At 37.0% G+C, this 20,255-nt stretch overlaps 1 protein-coding gene across 3 annotated transcripts in view; it reads right to left on the reverse strand.

Annotated features, from left to right (window-relative positions):
* The window catches only part of ZFAND3 (zinc finger AN1-type containing 3), a 316,031-nt gene that overhangs the window by 46,808 nt on the left and 248,968 nt on the right, over positions 1 to 20,255 (reverse strand). For all 3 annotated transcript variants that reach the window (XM_089917979.1, XM_022581805.3, XM_022581806.2), the window contains exon 4: positions 8,290 to 8,355. In XM_089917979.1, the coding sequence (XP_089774105.1) occupies positions 8,290 to 8,355 (66 nt within the window). The remainder of the gene's footprint in view (positions 1 to 8,289; positions 8,356 to 20,255) is intronic.

Raw genomic sequence — 20,255 nt, forward strand, 5'->3', positions numbered from 1 at the left:
AAAAAAAAAAACACATTTGTATATTTTCTCTTAATAATTAGCATAATTTATCCTCCCTGTCCTTTTTTTTTTTTTTTTTTTTTTTGAGGTACGTGGGCCTCTCACTGTTGTGGCCTCTCCTGTTGCGGAGCACAGGCTCCAGACGCACAGGCTCAGCGGCCATGGTTCACGGGCCCAGCTGCTCCACGGCATGTGGGATCTTCCCAGACTGGGGCACGAACTGGTGTCCCCTGCATCGGCAGGCGGACTCTCAACCACTGCGCCACCGGGGAAGGCCCCCTGTCCTCCCTTTTAAAAATAAACATTAGTTACATTTCTTGCTCTCTAAAGCTGGAATTAGTTGTATTTATGTTTCTGTACTTATTCTGTCTCTTTATGGTATAAGCTCCCAGGGGCAAGATGCATGTTTATCACTTCTTTTGCATGTTCCTACAGAATCTACCTACAGGACTTTGTCACAGTCGTCTTTTAATAAAGTACTAGACTGGCTGACTAACTACGGTGTCTCCAGTTGTCCTATATTCCATGTAAGCAACCACTTCTCAAGGTGTGATCTATAACCACAACAGCAGGCAATGCAATAAGATCACGGCTTTAATTGGCCATGATTATGAAATATTTCTGAAACTCTTCTCAACGGGGGTGCCTTAGAAGCAGACACAGGTATGAGGAATAAATGCCAGCCCACCTGCTGGCAGGAGAGGCAATGGGATGCCTCTGCAGATAGATGAGCAAGCAGGAAAATGGATAACACAACTTGTCTTGGAAGCAAGCAGCACGATGAGGCAGTAAAAACCCATCAGCATACATCATCCTATCACAGCCTAGTGTCATTCCCAGCCTCTATTAGCCCTCACTGCATCAGCGCAAGTCCCAGACACTTTATCCTGTTTATAATTGCTGATGAGCAGTAATAAGGGCTCCATGCCTCAGCTCCGTCCGTTCCACTTCAGCACACCCCTATTAGGTAATAACTTTTATTTACAGCCTTGCCTGATGTGCTGTTCTATTAGTACAGCCAGGAACTGAGGAGGGCAGAAAAAAAAAAGTCTCCTTAATGGGCAGTATCATTGTGAGGCTCGGATGATTTATAATGCAGCTCTGTGGTTGTTCTATCCCACTCCTGGTTAAGACTGCTTCAGGAAAGCCACATTTCTAACACGCTGCCCTCCAGCAGGCACACAAGTGCTGTGGAGCAGAACCTGAAAGGCACCCCCCAAAAAGTCCAAAAGTTTCAAAGGAGGAGAGGGGTATTAAATTCCCTTGATATCCTTTTTAAATAGTGTTGACTCAGGCATTTTGCCCCAGTGGAGCAATAGAACAACTAATTAATGGAAGTTCCGGGCTTTTCTCCTTGGTAAGAGTGCAAGCTGTGATAAAATAAATGACCATAAAGGCAAAAAAACAGTTGTAACTGCATTCAAGGATCCAAGCAACCTGAATTTGCACAAAGCACGTGGACCACAAGCAGCTCAACACCAAAGCCTAGGACGGACAGACGGACGGACACACACACACACACACACACACACAATAGCAACAAAGCTCATCACACTTCCTTTTCCTCTTTATACTGGAGTGCATTTTTATCCTTCAAGTGCAAAAATTCCCCTTGACAAGACTGGCACCCTGGCTTGATATTCACTTGTATCAGCCTTTTCTCAGAGGGGGAGCCACTGCTTTTCACAAGTTAAAACTCAACCAAGGCCTCTGAAACAAGCCTCTGACTTCAAGTTCAGCAAACTTACACATACAAGTCTAGCTGGCCTGTAACACAAACACAGGAATTGGTGGCAATGGGGACTAACTCTCATTTAGGGGTACAAATGAAAAACAGTAAGCTTTCCTTAAACTTTTCTGAAATCTATACATCGTGTGAGGTGCTTTTAAACTTACCTGATATTATTTACATATTGAGTATCAAATCATCTTATTATTATAATGAGCCTTGCTACCTCATTCTATTCTTTAATATATGCAACAAATCAAGCACATTAAACTTTTTACCAAAAAAAACCCCACAAGAAAAAGCATTTAGCAGATTATCTCCCTTCCCAGTTATCCACTCAATGGACAAAAACCACTGTCAGTAAACAATCACTGTGGCATACCATGATAACCTGTGGCTTTTTTCCTATGTTAAACATAGCAAGATGACACCTTCCAGCTTAGAGAAATTTTTGCAGTCTTGCCTAATATTTGGTATTCGTCCCCCACCCCAGGGTTCAACATGATGAGTGCACAAGGTAAAACATTTTTTTAAAATACTTTTCCCCTTGCCATGACAGTTTTAGTATGTTGATCTTTCTTCAATGGTTACATTAAATACTAATAAAAATGACCACCTAGAGAGGTGGGATAGGGAAGGTGGGAGGAGATGCAAGAGGGAGGAGATATGGAGATATAGGTATATGTATAGCTGATTCACTTTGTTATAAAGCAGAAACTAACACACCATTGTAAAGCAATTACACTCCAATAAAGATGTTTTTAAAAATGCTAATAAAAAAGTGAAAGGTTTGTATCTTTCCTAATATTCTCCTGATGGGAACTTGCATATTACATAAGTAGGTCAAATTTCTAATTTTCTATCTCAAATGCTGATATTGCAGACCTGAGGGAAAAGCTATACCTGAAGGACCAGAAAAAAAAGAATGAAAAAAGAACTGAATTACATAGTTGAACTCACACCCAAAGCCACCTTCCTTCCTTTAAAGCTTCACAGAGTCCTTCTGAGAAGAGTTACCTACAGTGTATGATATTGACCAATACGGTCTATAGTCACTGACTTAACTCTCTGGGATTAAATGCACTGTTTCCAGGAATACTGAATCTACCAGGAGATAAAACACACAACTGTAGGTATTTCTAAGATTTATAGGGCCACCTCTGATTTAACACTACCACCCTTTAGCTTCTGGATCAATTTAAAAGATCTTATATAAACCTCTTGGTAACATATCGACAATGAGACATTTCCCTTTAACTGGCATCTGAACACTGATGTGGAAAGTGTTTAGCACATCAATCTTCTCTGAACTCCCAGGTGAAAAGGAGTTTCTACTCTTGTCTTTGTAAGAACAGACAATAATATCATGAGTAGGCTGCCTGAGAGAAGTGAGTCAAGAAAAGGTTTTGGGGGAAAAAAAGGAAACAATGAACAATAACAGGCTATCTAGTTCATGTCACGGTTTATCACACTGAAATAGGTGACCCAAAAGGATAAACGTGCTTTAGCAAAGAAAAGAAGAAAGAGGAGAGGGGAGAGGAGGAGAGATCAGGCAAGGGATATACAGTTAAAATGAATTAGCATGCTTCTTATAGAGTGGAAAGACAATACTTTCTGGGAAAACCTGCCTTGATGTTTAATGGGACAGTTTCTAGTCCCATCTGCTTTCATCTTAGGCAATACTACAGCTCCCTTATGGCCCCACAAATGGTTATTTTACTTGCTATTCTACTAATTATAATCACATTTTTAACATACACACAGCATTTTAAAACCATCATTTTTCAAGTCTATCAGAGAGAATATTATTTACTCAACATATTTGCTGGAAGAAGAGTAAAAGTGAATATAAGATATAGTGGAGCAAAAGTCTGTTGACAGGACCACCTAGTCTGTAAACCTGTCTGTAACTTTTTTCTTATTTTAACTTCAGAAATGAAAGGACTATAAAATGAAAAAACAAACAAAAAAGGCATATAAGAGTGGTGAACTAGGGAAGGAGCAAATTCCTTTTTTTCATGTGCTAAAAAGTCAACCTTGATAAACTCAACCTAGGGCCTAGAGCTAAGAACTGGAAGGAGAAGGGTTCTTGGGTCGGTCACTGTTAAGGATTCTACTGGAGGGAGACTAAATTTTTCAAGAAAATTTAAGACAAGGAAGGCATGGTTCTATCTGCCTATTACAGCTTAAATTTTAAGGTTCATCAATGGCAAGCTCCAACAAATAAAATACAAAATAACATTTCTTTTGCTGTAACTCTACAAATTAAGTCTTACCAAAAAAAAAAAGATTACATAACATGTCTTTAAATAAGAAATCCTAAGAAAAGGCAACAAACCTCTTCCCCACAAGACACTTTAAACATAAAAATATGACCTCATGAAGGTATTCACCTAAGTATCCAAATACATTCCCAAAAAAGTTGACTAAAGGAGATGACTGCAGCTCAGATTACAAGTTTTGTTTAAGGTATAACTTGATAGTTAGAAAAGATGATGGACAAAAGGGAATCTTCTGGTAGCTTGTTGCCAAGAAAGCGAGCTCTTTCCTTCACAATATACGTGTTCTTGGCAGGAATGTTGTGAGAATTAACAAGGGAACATGTGCAAAACATTCTGAGCTCTTTGAAGAAATGTAAGCGTTCTCTAGTAATCTGAAGGTGTGATATACTTTAACTCTCACATTCTAACCAAAAGCAACCTGGGACTTGCAGTCTTTGCTGACTGTAGATACCCCAGAGCGCTACAAAGCCACACACACCTGCACTTAATTTTTCTCTCTTAAATACCAAAATGATCAAGGTGCCATTATTTTTTTCCATCTAAAGATCACCGAGTTTAACTGTTAATGCTATGTGACTAAAAGCCAGCATCTAAAGAAAAGCCTTTCCCACCAAGCTCACAAACACGAACTGATTTTTCATTTGCCACTACTGCTGCCTTTCGCAATCTGCTTCTTAAGACTCACAGCTACCAAAGAACAATTTCTTAAAGGGTCCCCTCCCCTCTCTCACTTTTGATGGCTACAGACCCACCACTCTGCACTGCTGTCCACCTCTCTAAATTACAATACCCTCTGATCAAACAGTAGTCACCTGAGATACAAATAGAGACACTTATCAACCACTCAGGCTACATTCGTTCCTTGACTTATTAATAATGGATCTAATGCTAACCTTTAGATCTAATTTGCAAAGTACTAAAAAGAAAATGACCTGTGTACTGAAGAGGTCACTAACTTTTTTTAAGTGTACACTCCCATCTAAGACACTTGCCCATGTACCTTTAATATGTATTTGTATGTGTATTTGCTGATTTTAAACTATACATATGGGCTAATACATAATTATGAAATTAATCTGCGAAACAGAAATTTTAAAGGGCTGAGATAAAGAGCTTTTATGATTTTCTCTCCATACCTCACAGACTGTACCTTGTATGCCCTTCTTCAGAGACCGGTGACTTAAAGAACTTTATTCTAGCCTAAGTATCCTTTTTCTAGCACACATCATTATTAAGCTGGAGGCTGCTTTAGGTCCAAACTTATATGGATAGATTGGCTGGGAGGGAGTCAGTAAGATCTAATTCAGAGGGCTTTACTCCATGGCTCCTAAAAAATGACACCACTGTAAAATTTTTTTTAACATCTTTATTGGAGTATAATTGCTTTACAATGGTGTGTTAAAGTAATTATTTACTATCAGCTGTACCTGAAGCCCTGTGCTCTGGAAGATCTCTAGGAGGGCTACTATCACTGTGTCCCTTGAGGTAGAAGCACCAGAGCATGTGTTAGAGGCATGAGTCCTATTCTTGAATAATCTAGACACCAAGGATACAGAAACACTTCAGCAATGTAACACTAAAAAGTGCTGATTCATAAGAAAAATGTTCAGAATCCCCACGATGGGCAACCTGCTGATTTTAGGACAGAGAGAAAGATGGAGACAAAGACAGTCAGCTTATGGTTCTCAAATCAAACCATTTAATTTACCTCTGAAAATCAGGAAGCTCTGTCCTCTAGAGTCAGGGCCATTATTTCAGGCTAACTGGAGGAGCCTGAGGGGGCCACTGACCGGCTACTTGAGAAGAAGTACAGCAAGCTGAACCTGATGACCTTTAATGTCCACAGTGAGAAATCTCAACTTTCCTTCAGGCTTTCTAGGAGATGACCTGCACATTGCATTAATTTCCTTCCAAGCCAGAAACTCTCAATCTTTTTCTAGTTAAGAGGGATGTATTCACCTAAAAGAAGGCCTGGAAATGTGTGACTGAGAGCTCAATGTCCCACTTATCATTTCATGTAAGGAGACTTTAAAACATTACCTTCAGTTCCTACTATAATACCGACATGCAACAAAGAATGTGATCAACATAAAGCCAATTAATGAAACTAGGCATGGCAATGCATTCTGGTACTTCTAATCTAACTCCTTTCTGCCTAAAATACCGATTGATGTGTTACCAACACTATCTAATGACTGGCCACTGTATACACATAATCTTTAATGGTAAGACAATATAATAGCAGCTACCATTACTGAAGATCTATTATGCAAGCTTTACATGTATCACTTCTTTTCTTACATCAAGCTATGAGATTTATCACCTCATTTTACAGATGAAGAACAAATTTTGAGATATTTACTTAAAATCACATTTTGTAAGGGGTTAGGCTAGGATCTGAAACAAGACCTGCTTCTAGAATTCTGTTTCAAAAACTATGTCACTACCTGCTATAATTCCAAATCTGTGTTTCTCTTTCTCCACATTTCATTCAGTGATAGGCTTTGTACTGTCTGGTTAGGAGCATAAATAATTATGATAAAATATGATACGATAAGCAGTAATATGATGTAGTGAAAAGCAGGTTTTAGGATCTGAAGGATCTGTGTTCAAGTCTTGACTCTATTACTTACTAGTAATATTACCCCAGGAAATACATTTAAATTTCTGAGTGCCTGTCTTGGTTAACTGTAAAAGAGGAATAACTACCTTGCAGAATTGTTCTGAAGATTAAATATGCATGTATATAAAGTATACTGAATGGTGCCTGGTAATGTAGTAAGCATGCAATAAATGGTATTAGTATTTTTAGATACACAAGATAGTATGGGAACAGAAAGGATGAAACAGATCTGCCTAGAAGATGAAGGACACAAGTACATGATATTCAGGAGGGGTTCCTACTAGTTTCAGTGTCTAAGCTGAGCACACAAGTCTCTTTCCTAAATCTCTCAGGACGACTCAATGCGCTCGAGGCTCACGCCTTGATGATACCTGAACATGTCAGTAGTGCTAACCATAAACCCTGTCCTGAGGGCCAAAACTGGAAGGAAAAAAGGAAGACCAAAGTAACCTGTGTGTGTGTGAAGCGCTGGACCTGTAATCAAAGGGCTCGAGTGTTTTTTTAGGCTTCTGGCTGGAGTGGGTAAGAAGATAGCTCTCGGACTTCCCTCTGGCTAAGCAGGACGGTCTGTCTCACGCCAGGGCACAGTTCTCTTCTGTCTCAATCAGGAACTACCCAGTGGAGCTTGGGTACTGAGCACAGGCGGGATGGGAGCATGTCAGGACTATCTCACACAGCCCTGCCTCAAAACCGGTCATTTGGAACAAAAGAGTAAAATTAAAGTTCCTCAGAGTTCAATGCCTGGATGTTACTCTGAAACTGTGCAAGGACAGGCCTGTTTGAGGTTAACATCAAAACTATGAGTATTTAAAGGGGTTGAGGTTTCAGTGTAACTCCGTACACAGAAGTAGTTTGTGCTATTTCTGCTGGGGAGTTAAAAGGACTTTTTAAGTTATGAAAAATACTTTGTGACCTTTAGAAAAACAAAATAATTATTTTGACTCTTTCAAATATAATCCTTAAGATACTCTAAATAGCAGGCAGCATTACTTAAAAAGGCAAATATTGTCGAAAATAAATTAAGCTACAGAGTAAGGGAGCAATGGGCATTATGAGTGCTCTTTAGAGAGGTACAAGATTCATGGCTTCATGCTTAATACAAATGTCACAGATGCACTAGGTTTTTTGGGGGACTCCATGTATCTGAGAAGAATGATTTCAGCACACCCCATGGCTTTAGCACAAATGAAAGTAAATAATTTTCTAAAACTATTAGGACACTATACTAGTCAGTTAACCTGATTATCTGTACTATAACTTCTTTTACCCTCCAGCCATCATTATTTAAGTAATGTTTTTTTAGTAAGTCCACGACTTATACAAATTAGCTACATGCTAGAAACTGGGCAATAATTTGCATTTTCTGTATGGTTTAGGTCTTAATAACATTCTTCAGACATGGGGAAGTAGGTAAATTTTGATGTCCACCTTCTCGGTTCTAGCTGCCAGCATTAACTCAGTGAATCTGACCTCCAAGAGCATCACTCTGACCTCTACTCACACCCCACTCCCAACACTAAGCACATAATACATCACTTCACAAATCATGGAAGAAATTAGAGCGTACTCTGGCAAGGACACCGCATTAAAACCAGTAGCTAATGCCTGTGAATAATTCAGGTAAGAATGAATCCAGATAAGAATGATGTACGTACCTGTACCACAGGATCTTTTGGTTGGTGTGATTAACGAGACATGAGCTGTATCCGTGCATGGCCCACCTGGAAACAGAAAGGCAGGTACATCAGTTAGGACATATCCTCCACATACCCAGAGCTCCTATATTGGATAAAGAGAAATCTAAAAAGGAATGGATCAACCTGTAAATATGCATAAGGAGGGGTATTAGGAAAGATGAAGGTGGTGATGGTAGTGGTAGGTTAATTCTTAGTTCAGTAATTTAGTCTACAGGTCCATATTCTTTCTACATTATAACATGCTTTTCATAAAAAATAATCGAGTCTCACATAATGTTAAGACATTAAAGAAAAAAAATTTAACTAGAATTCTGATCTGGGTAAGAGTAAATTACCCATAAGTTTGGGGAAATGAGTTTTTCCACAGAGAAATAAGCAGGAATACTCCTTCTCAGGCTTATCTCAGTGGTCACCCTACCTTTGAATTTATTGCAAAACTGGACTTATTTAAAGTGGGGGGCTACTCCCTGAAGAAGAAACAGCTTGTCGGAAGAAATAAGGATCACTGTAATATTTAAAGACAGCACTACTGACTAAGGAAGAATATCTAGTTTAATTATAAAAATATGATACCAAGAGAGCCTTCATGCAATCTTTGTGGGCCCAGGGATCTGACAGATAGGTGTAATTCAAGAATATGCAAGAGGGGCTTCCCTGGTGGCGCAGTGGTTGAGCGTCCGCCTGCCGATGCAGGGGACACGGGTTCATGCCCTGGTCCGGGAAGATCCCACATGCTGCGGAGCGGCTGGGCCCGTGAGCCATGGCCGCTGAGCCTGCGCTCCGCAACAGGAGAGGCCACAACAGTGAGAGGCCCGCGTACCGGGAAAAAAAAAAAAAAAAAAAAAAGACACAGAGGAGAAATAGGAGGAAAACCAAGTAAGTGTGTTGTTAATGTCAAAGAGCACGTAGCAAATACCTACTATGTGCCACCACAGGTTAGTCTCATGCTCTGGGGCTTATAATCTTGTTAGAAAGATAAAATTTGTTTACTTAAAGAACAATACACGATAGCAAAAAAGAGCTGGATGCGAAATGATCAACTGCCAAAGAATATGGAACGAGTAATAAATGCTAAATGTAATCAGGAGGAAGGATTATTCATCACTGGCCAGCATCACGTGGATATACTTCTCAAGAATTTGAAAATGAGGCAAGAATAAATTAAAAATTAGAAAGGCCAAAAGAACAGGGCATTTCAATTGAAAAATTTTCTACAAACGTCACATTCACCAGAGAAAGCTTAACATACTAAAATTCCAGAGGAGGCCCAAATGGGCACTGGCGACATAAACATAAGTAACGTGGAGAGACAATGAGCTGCAAGAAAACCTAATACAGACCTCACATCCTCGAAACCCTCTGGGCACTGGCTCTGTAGCTCCATAAAATGTTATAGCTTCTGCTTCCATGTGTGATTTTTTTGTCTTTTGTTTTTTTGTTGTTAAATGAATCATTCTTATTTCTGGGAACATAAGTAGTTAAGTCCTGCAACTATTCTTTATTTAGTGAGTAATCCTGGGTAAGTGATCCTTAGTTTCTTTAACAAAAAAATGGGGATAGTTAAAATTGCCCATAAGCCACAGTGTTAATGAGATCATCTGTACAAAAAGACTTCATAAACTATAAAGCCTTATGTTATGTATCTTCACTTTCTCTCCCATGAGGTTTTATGCACCCAAGGGTCAAGACTCACTTTGTCATCTACTCTTGGGTCATGACTGTATGGACAAAGGGCACTTAATAGTGTTCAGTAAGTGACCACCGCAAGCCACTTGATTGAATCAGTAGAGTAATGTACATTTTTTAAAAACCCTTTTTTACTGAGGTTTAACATAAAGAGAATGAAATACTAGAATGAAGTGCACAAATCTTAAGTATATACCTTGAAGGATTTTAACATACATATAATTGTGTAACAACCACCAGATAAAAATACTGGAACATTTCTGGAATCCAGAAAGTTCAAGGGTACATTTTTAAAAAGATTCCCAAATCTTGACTTTGGAAATTTGGATGCAATAGGCTGGGGTGCGCATAGGAAGAGATTAGTGTACATTTTTAAACCAGCTGAGCACGATGTACATATTACGAGCCCAGTTAGTTCCAATCTCTGGTAACACTTAACTCCCAGCTCAATGTATGGCGAAGATCACTGAGCTCACACAACATCGTGAGCCACACAAAACACAAGCATCAATAACAGCTTAACTAGCAGAATATTTTTTTAAAGGACGTAAAATAATTCATTCAGTAAAATTATAAGAGCAGAGAGAAACTGGTTAAATCAAAACCCCTAAAGAAATTTGGCTGGGACTCATGAATTAACACTCCCATGTTTACAAATGCAATCTTTACCTCATTTGTAGGTTGAAAGTTTATCTTTTTGAAAATTCCTAATGAATGAATTTCTGTAGGTTTCGGCAAATACACAAATAACTTCAAGGCTACCTAGCATATCTCAACATGCATCATCATGAAAGTGTTCTCCAGAGAGCTTGTTAAACTAACAACCCAATCCAAAGTATTCACTACATTATAGTAAAGTACAAACAGAACCATAATTGAGCCAAAACAAACTGACAGCAAGAGTAACTGGCAGTGATAATATATCCCAGCTTTGATAACTGGACAACATTATGAACAGAGAGCTTGGAATTAAATTTGATCTGGTAGACTATAACCTATGAAACTCTTTAAACTCCAGAACAGATGCACATGAGCACTGTACATATATTCTATATACTAATTGTGCTGTCATATAAAATTCCTATACTCTCAAATAAAAGGAGTAACCATAGGAGATTAAGGTATCTACCCTTACACAATTAATTGCAAATCAACTCTGTTAAAATGAATGCAGGAGATTAAGGGCCACTCAAGGGGAACCTTTCCAGGTTTGAGTCCACAACAATAAAAATATAACATGAGTCCCATGTCGGTATAGCAAACAAAGTAATTTTGAGAGTTGATGGTAAGGGTCAAACTCAGGGCATCTGTTCCATCAAGGAATGGAGTTGGCTAATGTCTGAGAGGGGGGCAGGAGTATGGTCTCATAAATCATTGTAAATTCTGCTCCTATTTTTGGCCTTTCTTCCTCTTCTTTCCAAACAGAAGGGTAGACAGAGCTAATACCTGAGGAGTAGGATGAAGAAGTCTTTTCTTGCCTGGGTCCTACAGGTTAATGTAGTGATGTTGTGTGTGTATGTGTGTGTGTTGGGATCGGGATTGGAAGGTTGGTAAAATAAATGCATTTCTAAGCACAGAATGATTCACACCATTACCCTCTATCCTATATTAGTAGCAAGTGAGTCTGGAACAGTAAGTTTGGGGTTGTTAAATATTAAAAATAAAACCACAGTTAAGGTACCTTGCTTAATATGACAGACTCTCTGGGAATTCTGAACCAGACAATATCAAGATTAACTCATCTAAACTTTTAGCCCATCACACCATGAGTGTTTGTTGCTTTCTTTTGCTAAAGCAAAATTAAACATGTCAAATTTTTTTCAAGTTTCTTCATTATCTGAAGATACTTAATACTATCATTTTTCATTTGATATTACATTCAGAACTTTTTCCTAAGTTTCAGCAATTCAGAGTCTGGAATCTGCAAGTAAATAATGTGTGTGGTAGCTTGTGGTTTGTATTCTGTAAGTCTGAATACTCTATCTTATCTTTTAGGGATGTTTCTATTCTTGTATTAAAGGTGTCATACATAATGCAGCACTATGGATCACATTTGCAATTCCACGTGAGAGCCATGGAATGAAATTCTTCAGCTGTATTACCAGCAACTAGAAATCTTTACAGCCTTTGCAACAGGGTAGTGGATTTTCTTAGGGAACCAGTACTGATTTCAGCCAGCCTTGTAAAGTTGAAGACACGGGTCAAATCTGCATACTAAAAGTCACTGTAACCTGCAAAACCAGAAGGACTGAATAAAGGTATCCCGTCAACTATCAACATTCACATTTCAAGCCAAGGTGGCAGGAACATTTTTCAGCCTCCTATAGAGTTAGTTACTGAGCATGTCAAAAAACACTGAGCTACCATAGTAGTCAATCCAACTGACTGGTTGAAGACTATGACTCAGGAGAAAGACAAGAACACAGGTATGGAGGGCGGCTGCATTTATGCTGGTTATCATCTTAGGCACTCAAAATCTAAGGCTGAGTAAATATAGAAAAACAGTATTTCTCCTTAACCTTGAAAACAGAGATCAACAATCTACCCAGAAAGGTTTTGTTAAAAGAGCTGTGATGAGTAGTTATTTTTGGATCCTGATTCCACTAGCCCCCATTGGCTGCAGTTATACCATGTGCTAAACCACATCAATTAGGAAAAATGGACTGTCAAGAAGTCAGTCAGCTAAAAATCGCCAGAAGCTCAGTAATCAAATATTCTACTATCAGCTTTCATGATAACTGCAAAACATTAATACACAAAAATAGCCATTCTTTTTGTAGATTTATAACACTTCAATATTCTTGCTTAATTAGCGTGACATTTACATAAGAGTATCTAATTAATTTCTAACTAAGGCACTGTGGGCTAATTAGAAATGCATCATCCTTTTTTAACCAGCTTGTCAATTCCACTCTATCATAATCTGTACACTGTTTACCTTTGCAACATCTCACTTTTCCAGGCTTGCTATTCAAAAGGTGATTTCAAACAACAGATTCATGAGCTACAATTCTCCCTCCACTCTAGAGATTCATAATATCTTATGGGAGTGTTTTTTGATGATCCATCCTTAAAAAAAAAAAAAAAAAAATCTATGCAATGGAGATAGTGAAATAAACTCAACACTGTCTCCTGATGTGGTCATATTAAGAATGCAAAACTATCTTTTAAAAATATTCAAAGAATGTATATTCCTTCAGCAGTAAAACATTCTTTCTTTAAAAGCCTTCAAAATACACACGGATACTTCAAATAGTAAATGGTAATAAATATTAAGGACAGACCAGAACGCACAAGAAAATAAGCCATCTCTTCAGAAAAGAAAACCCTATCCTCCAACTTCACCCTAAACCTGCAATTCATGAACTGTTTTAATCAGAAAGGACACACCTAATCTGTCTACATAATTGAGTTTGAAGTACACCATCGATTATAAATAAGGATGCATAAAGATATAATGAGTGGGAATCTAAGTTTACAGAAAATCTTCAGCCCCGATAATAGCCCTCCCATTTCTCCAAATGAAACTTCCAAATTAAACCATTTACGAAGCTTGTTACAGAATCTTAAGTTTTAATCTCTCAGAAATTCTAATCCTAACTCACTGCATGATTTTTCACACCATTTAGCTCTAAATCAGGGATTCATGAGAAGGGGATTTCCAAAGTAGGTAAGAAATTGCTAGTGGTAAGCTCTCTGTGTTGTTCATAAAAAGGGCCTCTCAACAAAATTTCATTACCATTCCACCCCGACTCCCCTAAATAATTGTAGCTGGTCAGCTCTGCAAATATTAGTGTGTGTGTTTGTGCGTGAGTATGCTTATTAGTCTATCTGCACAACAGAAATAAAGTTTAAAATTCTCCCACAACGCCTTCCTCAGGGAAAAACACTACAAGCAAAATGAAATCAGGAATGCTTTCCATTTGCCCAGTACTGATAGGCTCTTCTACGGTAGCGTGGACATCCCTGTTGGGGCCAGGGTATGCGTTTTGGAAGAAATGCTCTCTCTTGACCCAGCAATGGCCTTAATGGCATGATCTTTAGGGGTAGTGGCAAAGTCTTAAGCTTCTTGGTACCCTAGCATATGAGGTGTTCAAAATATGTTTTTCACTACTGAATGAAAATGATCCAGGCTAAAATCAATTATTGAACATGCATATCTATTCAGAAGGGAAATGGAACTATTAATAAACAGTTGATTTTCACCATATTTACATGTTAATCTAGCACAGCAGTTCTCAAACATTTGCATCTTAGGAACTTTTTACACTTAACAATTATTAAGAACACAAAAGAGCTTTTCCTTATGTGGGTTATATCTAGTGATATTTACCTTATCTGAAATAAAAACTGAAAAAAAATTTTTAATTTTCATTTAAAATTCACAAAATAATTAATGTCAACATAAAAACATATTTTTATGAAAAATAACCACAAATGTTAAAAATATAAGAGCAGCCTGGCTTAAAGAAGAAACTTGGATTTTCACATCTGCATTCAATCTGTTACAATGGATTGCTTACATGAAGCATATGAAGAAAAATCACCCTCACATGGATATATAGTTGGAAAAGGAAGGACCTCATGGACCCTGTGAATGGGTCCTGAGGACCTCTATAAGTCCTTGGACCACACTTTGAGAAAGACTGGTACAGAACAAAACAGGTTAATATAATTTCCATCTTCTCCACACTCTGCTCACATGCCAACTGACCGTTCTAGTCCTGCAGAGACCCATCAATGCACTAGTACAAAAAGCAGTAAAAGGTTTGCCCATTCTCAACAAAACATTAATATTTAAATAAATGAAGGCAAGAATAGTGGAATAAACTCTAGAATTATAATTTCAACCCAGAACATTCTATTTCTGCTACTTATGTAGGAAGAGTAAAACCATGTTTCATGTAACTCAAAGGATTCTGAGCAGTTAAATCTGTTTGTTTTTCAGATGTGATCTCTCACCTAGAACCCTTGTAACCAAAAAAGAGCATCCCGTATATTAAGATACCGACACTCACCACTAATACTCCGAAATGTGATAAAGTCCAACAGCAATTAACACTGAATTTCTAAGACACCACTATCTTGCGGTTCAAAACTAGAAAGAAACCTTTTTTGAGAGGTCAAAATATCACCTGGCAAATGAAGTCAGTTCTATTTTTAGACACTTGTTTCTGTGACAAAGCATACTTAATATGAATATGAAATCGGGAGCTGTCACTTCTCCAATTTAGACTTCAGTTCTGACTATTTACAGGCTTAACTAAGGCCCAACTCAGGTTTCTATATTTGCATTTTACCATCAACACAAGCATGAATCTCATAACATTAATGAAGAAACCACTCAGTATTACAAGAGCTTTTATTTTTTTGACATATTTTAGCTACCAAGAGTGTTCTCATAAATCTTGTCCTGCATCTGCAAATGAAAGAATGCACTGCCTTCCTCAGAAAAGGAAGTGACCTGTGCATGTTCTCTATAAGAGGCTTCAGAGAAAATTAAAAAATACGTCTATTTAGGCCAGAGGTACTGCCCCGTGGACATTTAAAAAGAATTCTGAACATAGGTGCCCTTCTTCCCTGACCCTGTGCTGAGCCTCTCCTGTAAGTAGCTGTACCACAGCTGGCAACGTGTTCAAAGTGTCAATGATTGAAAGGAAACTTAGCCAAACCTCCTTGCTTTACAGAAGTGAACACTAGCAGGTCTTACTAACAGGACCTTTCTTTGCAAATAATAGTTGAAAATGTCACAATTTGAATTATGTAAAGAAGTGTTTATATTGATATTTGGGAATTTTAAAAATTCCTTGCCAACATGGCATCCTATTTATTAAATCTAAAGAATCCTCCTTTTGACAGATCAAAAAGTGAAATAAATGGTTTATGAAGCAACAGAACATATGAACACAAAACATAAAGTTACATGTAGTCATTTTTTGGCATGGGCAGCTCTGAATTTTCAGAGAGAAGTTCACAAACACCATTAAAATATATTCACGTAAGTTTAAAATAACTACTTCTAACACGCAAATAGATAGATGACCCTATTATATGATATTTTTCAGCCAAACACTTCTGTCATAACAAAACTTAGATTTAATTTAAAATCAGCACAGCGTCACCTATTACCTGTATCTAGACAAAATAAAAACAGTATGACAACTGCAAAGGGCTAAAGCTATGTGATGTGTGGTTGTTCACTGTGACCTTTACTTTCACAGCCCAGTGTAGAGCATTTCATTTAATAAGAACATAAAAAAAATCTGCATTTGCAAAGAGGGGACAGTGATGATGCTGCTTCAAAACCTAGTATGAATATCAATAACTGTATAATCTCATTAAGTGCCTGAGGAAACCTTTATGGGAAACTAACCTTTCAGATTTGCAGACTTCTTAAGGGATCCTTGAAAAATGGGTGTTTAAAGTTTGCTAGTCTCTCTTGCAAAGGGGAATCTTGAAGGGGGAAATTCAGGTGATAAAAGAAATACCCATAAGCAGAAACTGCTGTTTGACAACAGGCAGGTGGCTATTTGCAGTTAAAACAACAACAGAAAAAACAGTCTCTCATTATGCTAAAAGCTCTGTTAAAAGAGATGAATTGTCACCACAACAAGACAACCAAATTTCAAAATTAGGTAGGGCAACTGCCTTTTTGAGTTACTTCACCTTGAGGTTACTGAATGGCACAGAAAACAATAAAAATATTAAGTAGCTGCTCAAAATCAGGTTCAGGCAATGAGAAGCCTCTCTGTAGTGTATCAAAACACATGAGCACATGAAGGTTCTCAAAAGTATGAAAAACTAGTAAACTTTTCTAAATATTTAAATCATTTACTGAATATTGCCTTGCTGGGTGCTATGGGGCAGAGCAAAGCAGAATAAAATTAAGTCTCTGCTAATGTGGGGTATAACCTCTAAATTGGTACAGAGAGATGAGATTCTCATGTCAAAGAGGTGAACAACACAATATGTGATTAGATGTTACAGGGAGGAAGTAAGGAATTCCTTGGAGGAAGCAAGTGTGGATGAAATGGTTCTGAGGTAGGCTTCCAAGAGCATGAATAAAAATGGTAATATGAGTTGCCATGGTGTCTTTTGGGGACAACAAGGACCTGGTTCAGTTCAGAGCTGAGTATCAGTGCTGGGAAAGGTAGGGAGGTCAAAAACAATGAGGTTCCAGATTATGTGGGGGAAGGATGTCTGATACAAGATTAAGAATCTGGATGATCAAATAGGCAGTGATGAGTCAATAAAAGAATTCCCTTTTTTGTTTAACATGATGTCAATGGGGATTCATCTGACTAGTTTATTGACTAGGACAAGATGAGAAGCAAGAACAGTCTAAAGATTATGGCTGTAATCCTATGAAAACACAATGGTGGCAATAACAACTTCCCAGGCCTTTAATATTTCTCCACTGAGCTAACACTAGAGGATCATAAACAAAGACAAATTAGGAAATATAAACAATATTAGACTAAGAATAAGATTTAGTTTGTGTACTTGGTACAATACATATCTAAAATTAAGAGCACCTTTAATAGAAAATAATTTTTAAATAAGAATATGTTCCAGTAAATTCCAATATATTTAGAAATGTAGATGAAATCAACATTTTTATAATAATACTAATTGCCAAAACTAACTTTAAATGAGGTCGAAAATATAAATAGTCCAATATCAGATATCAGGCCAATCAGTTTTATGAATAAATTCTTCAAGCTTTCAAAGAACAGATACATTACACAATGTCAGAACATAAGACAAAAAGCAGTGTTAGGGCACAGGAAAAGATGAAAAGCCTTCTATGAGATTAATGTAACTAGTATCTAAACTAGACAGGAATAGCATGCCCACCATATATAAGCACACATGTACACAAAATTAACTCACTTATTAAAAAGGTACAAAACTTAAAATAAAATTAGCATTTTGAATCCATCAGTATACTGAAAGAACTAACAGAGTTTATTCAAGGAATGCAAAGATGGTTTAACACTGGAAGTCTATTAAATTAAGAGATTACACATTAAAGGAGAAATGTATATGATCATCTCAACAGATGCTGAAAAGCATTTTATAAACATTCCTCTCTGATTTAAAAAAATTAACAAGCTAAAAATAGAAGTTTCTTAACCTGATAAATAATATCTACAAAAAAACCTGTAGCAAATACTACATTTATGTGTGATATGCTAATATATTTCACATACATTAGTAATAAGAAGTAGTATCAGAGTTAGGAACAGGAAATACATATATAAAGCTATAAAGAAGAATTTCTAACAAGAAATGTATAAGGATTACACTAAGAAAATAATAAATCTTTACTCAAGAATATTTAAGAAGGTTTGAACAAATGAAGACAAATGATATTCCTATATGAGAAGGCCCAATAATGTATTAAAATGTCAATTATTCCCAAATAAACCTTTATTTTCAGCGTAAACCCAATTAAAAATTACACTGTAATTTTTAATAGAATTTGACAAAGTGCATTGAGAAGAAAAAATGCAAAAAAATAGCCAACAAAATTTAGAAAAAGATAAACTAAGGGGGAACTAGCTCTATCAGATACCAATACACACCACAAAGTTATTTTCCAGTCTCAGGAATATACAGTTAGACCAATGGAACAAAATAAAAGAGTCTAAAAACAGATTTACGTTTATAAAATAGTGACGGAATTCCAAACCAGGCCTAATTGATAAGTGGTTTTGACATAATTGGTTATCCATTTGGAAAAATAATAAAGGTAAATCCCTATACCTCATATCATATACAAAATAAATTCCAGATGGAATCAAGAGCTAAATATAAATATAAACTGTAAAATATGAAGAAAAATATTTTTATAACCCTGTGATGGAGAAAGCCTTCTAAGAAACACACAAACCTAGAAGACAAACTAACAGACTTGAATTTTAAAATCTGTGAATTTTCTAATGGAATACAAGGCACCCAAATCAAAATTAAAAAGTCTTAAGTGACATACCGGAAGAAAATACATGATATGTAACAAATATATAAGAATACATAACAAATATCGAGAATATATAAGGAGCTCCTACAAATCAGTAAGAAAAAAAGGCTAACAAAAAAATAAGCAAAGAATACAAATAGGCAAATCAATGGAGACACAAATAGCTAATAAACATATGAAACAGTGCTCAATCTCACTATCAGGAGATGTCAGGGAAATGCAAGTTAAGATAAGTTTTTCTTGGGCTCCCCTGGTGGTGCAGTGGTTGAGAGTCTGTCTGCCGATGTAGGGGACACAGGTTTGTGCCCCGGTCTGGGAAGATCCCACATGCCGCGGAGCAGCTGGGCCCATAAGCCATGGCCGCTGAGCCTGCGTGTCCGGAGCCTGTGCTCCGCAACAGGAGAGGCCACAACAGTGAGAGGCCCGGGTACCGCAAAAAAAAAAAAAAAAAGATAAGCTTTTCTTTTGCCTGTTGCCCCCCAGAACAGAACACCTAACGTTGGTAAAAGTATGGGAAAAATGCTCACTCAAATAAGTGGCATATAGGAATAAAGTAGTAATGTCATTTTGGAAATTAATTTGGCAGTGTATATAAAAATTTTAATACATATTCTTTGACTTGTTAGTTCCTCTTCCATGTATTTATCATGGAAAAATGATACATGCACCATTACTTATATTTAAAAATGTTTACATCATATGGTTTATAGCAGTGAAATATAAGAAACAGTCTCAAAAGAAAAGAGAAAATAATAATAATACAGAATACTACAGAGCAGTTTAAAAAGAATTAGGCTGACCTAGAAAGATCTCTAAAATATATTGTTAAGTAAAAAAGCAAGTTACAAAACAATACATATAGTATGTTCTCATTTGTATAAAGAAAACCTTATATTTATGTAGACATGTATATAACTGCATAGAAAAAGAATATATATAATCCAAAATAAATAAACAGTAGTTATCTCTGAAAAGAGTGGGAATTTGGGGGGTGGGGAACGGGGTGGAGGCATTAAAAGAATATTTTCACCTTCTAACATACATAAACCTGTATGTCTTTGCTTTACTTGTATACTTAAAAAATAAAGTAACTTAAGACAAAAAAGAGGGCAGCAAATAATTTAAAAGTCATGGTTTTGCTTTAATTTTGACTCTATTTTTAGACTACAAAAAAGGTCAGATGACACTCTAAGTGCTTGAACAAGTTCTGATCCAGCTAACAATGTGAAATAGAAGTAATTTCCATAAGAAAACA

The sequence above is a fragment of the Delphinapterus leucas genome, chromosome 10 (genome assembly GCF_059928025.1).
Source record: "Delphinapterus leucas isolate spDelLeu-1000000601 "Yukka" chromosome 10, BTC_Dleu_Yukka2, whole genome shotgun sequence".
NCBI lineage: Eukaryota > Metazoa > Chordata > Mammalia > Artiodactyla > Monodontidae > Delphinapterus > Delphinapterus leucas.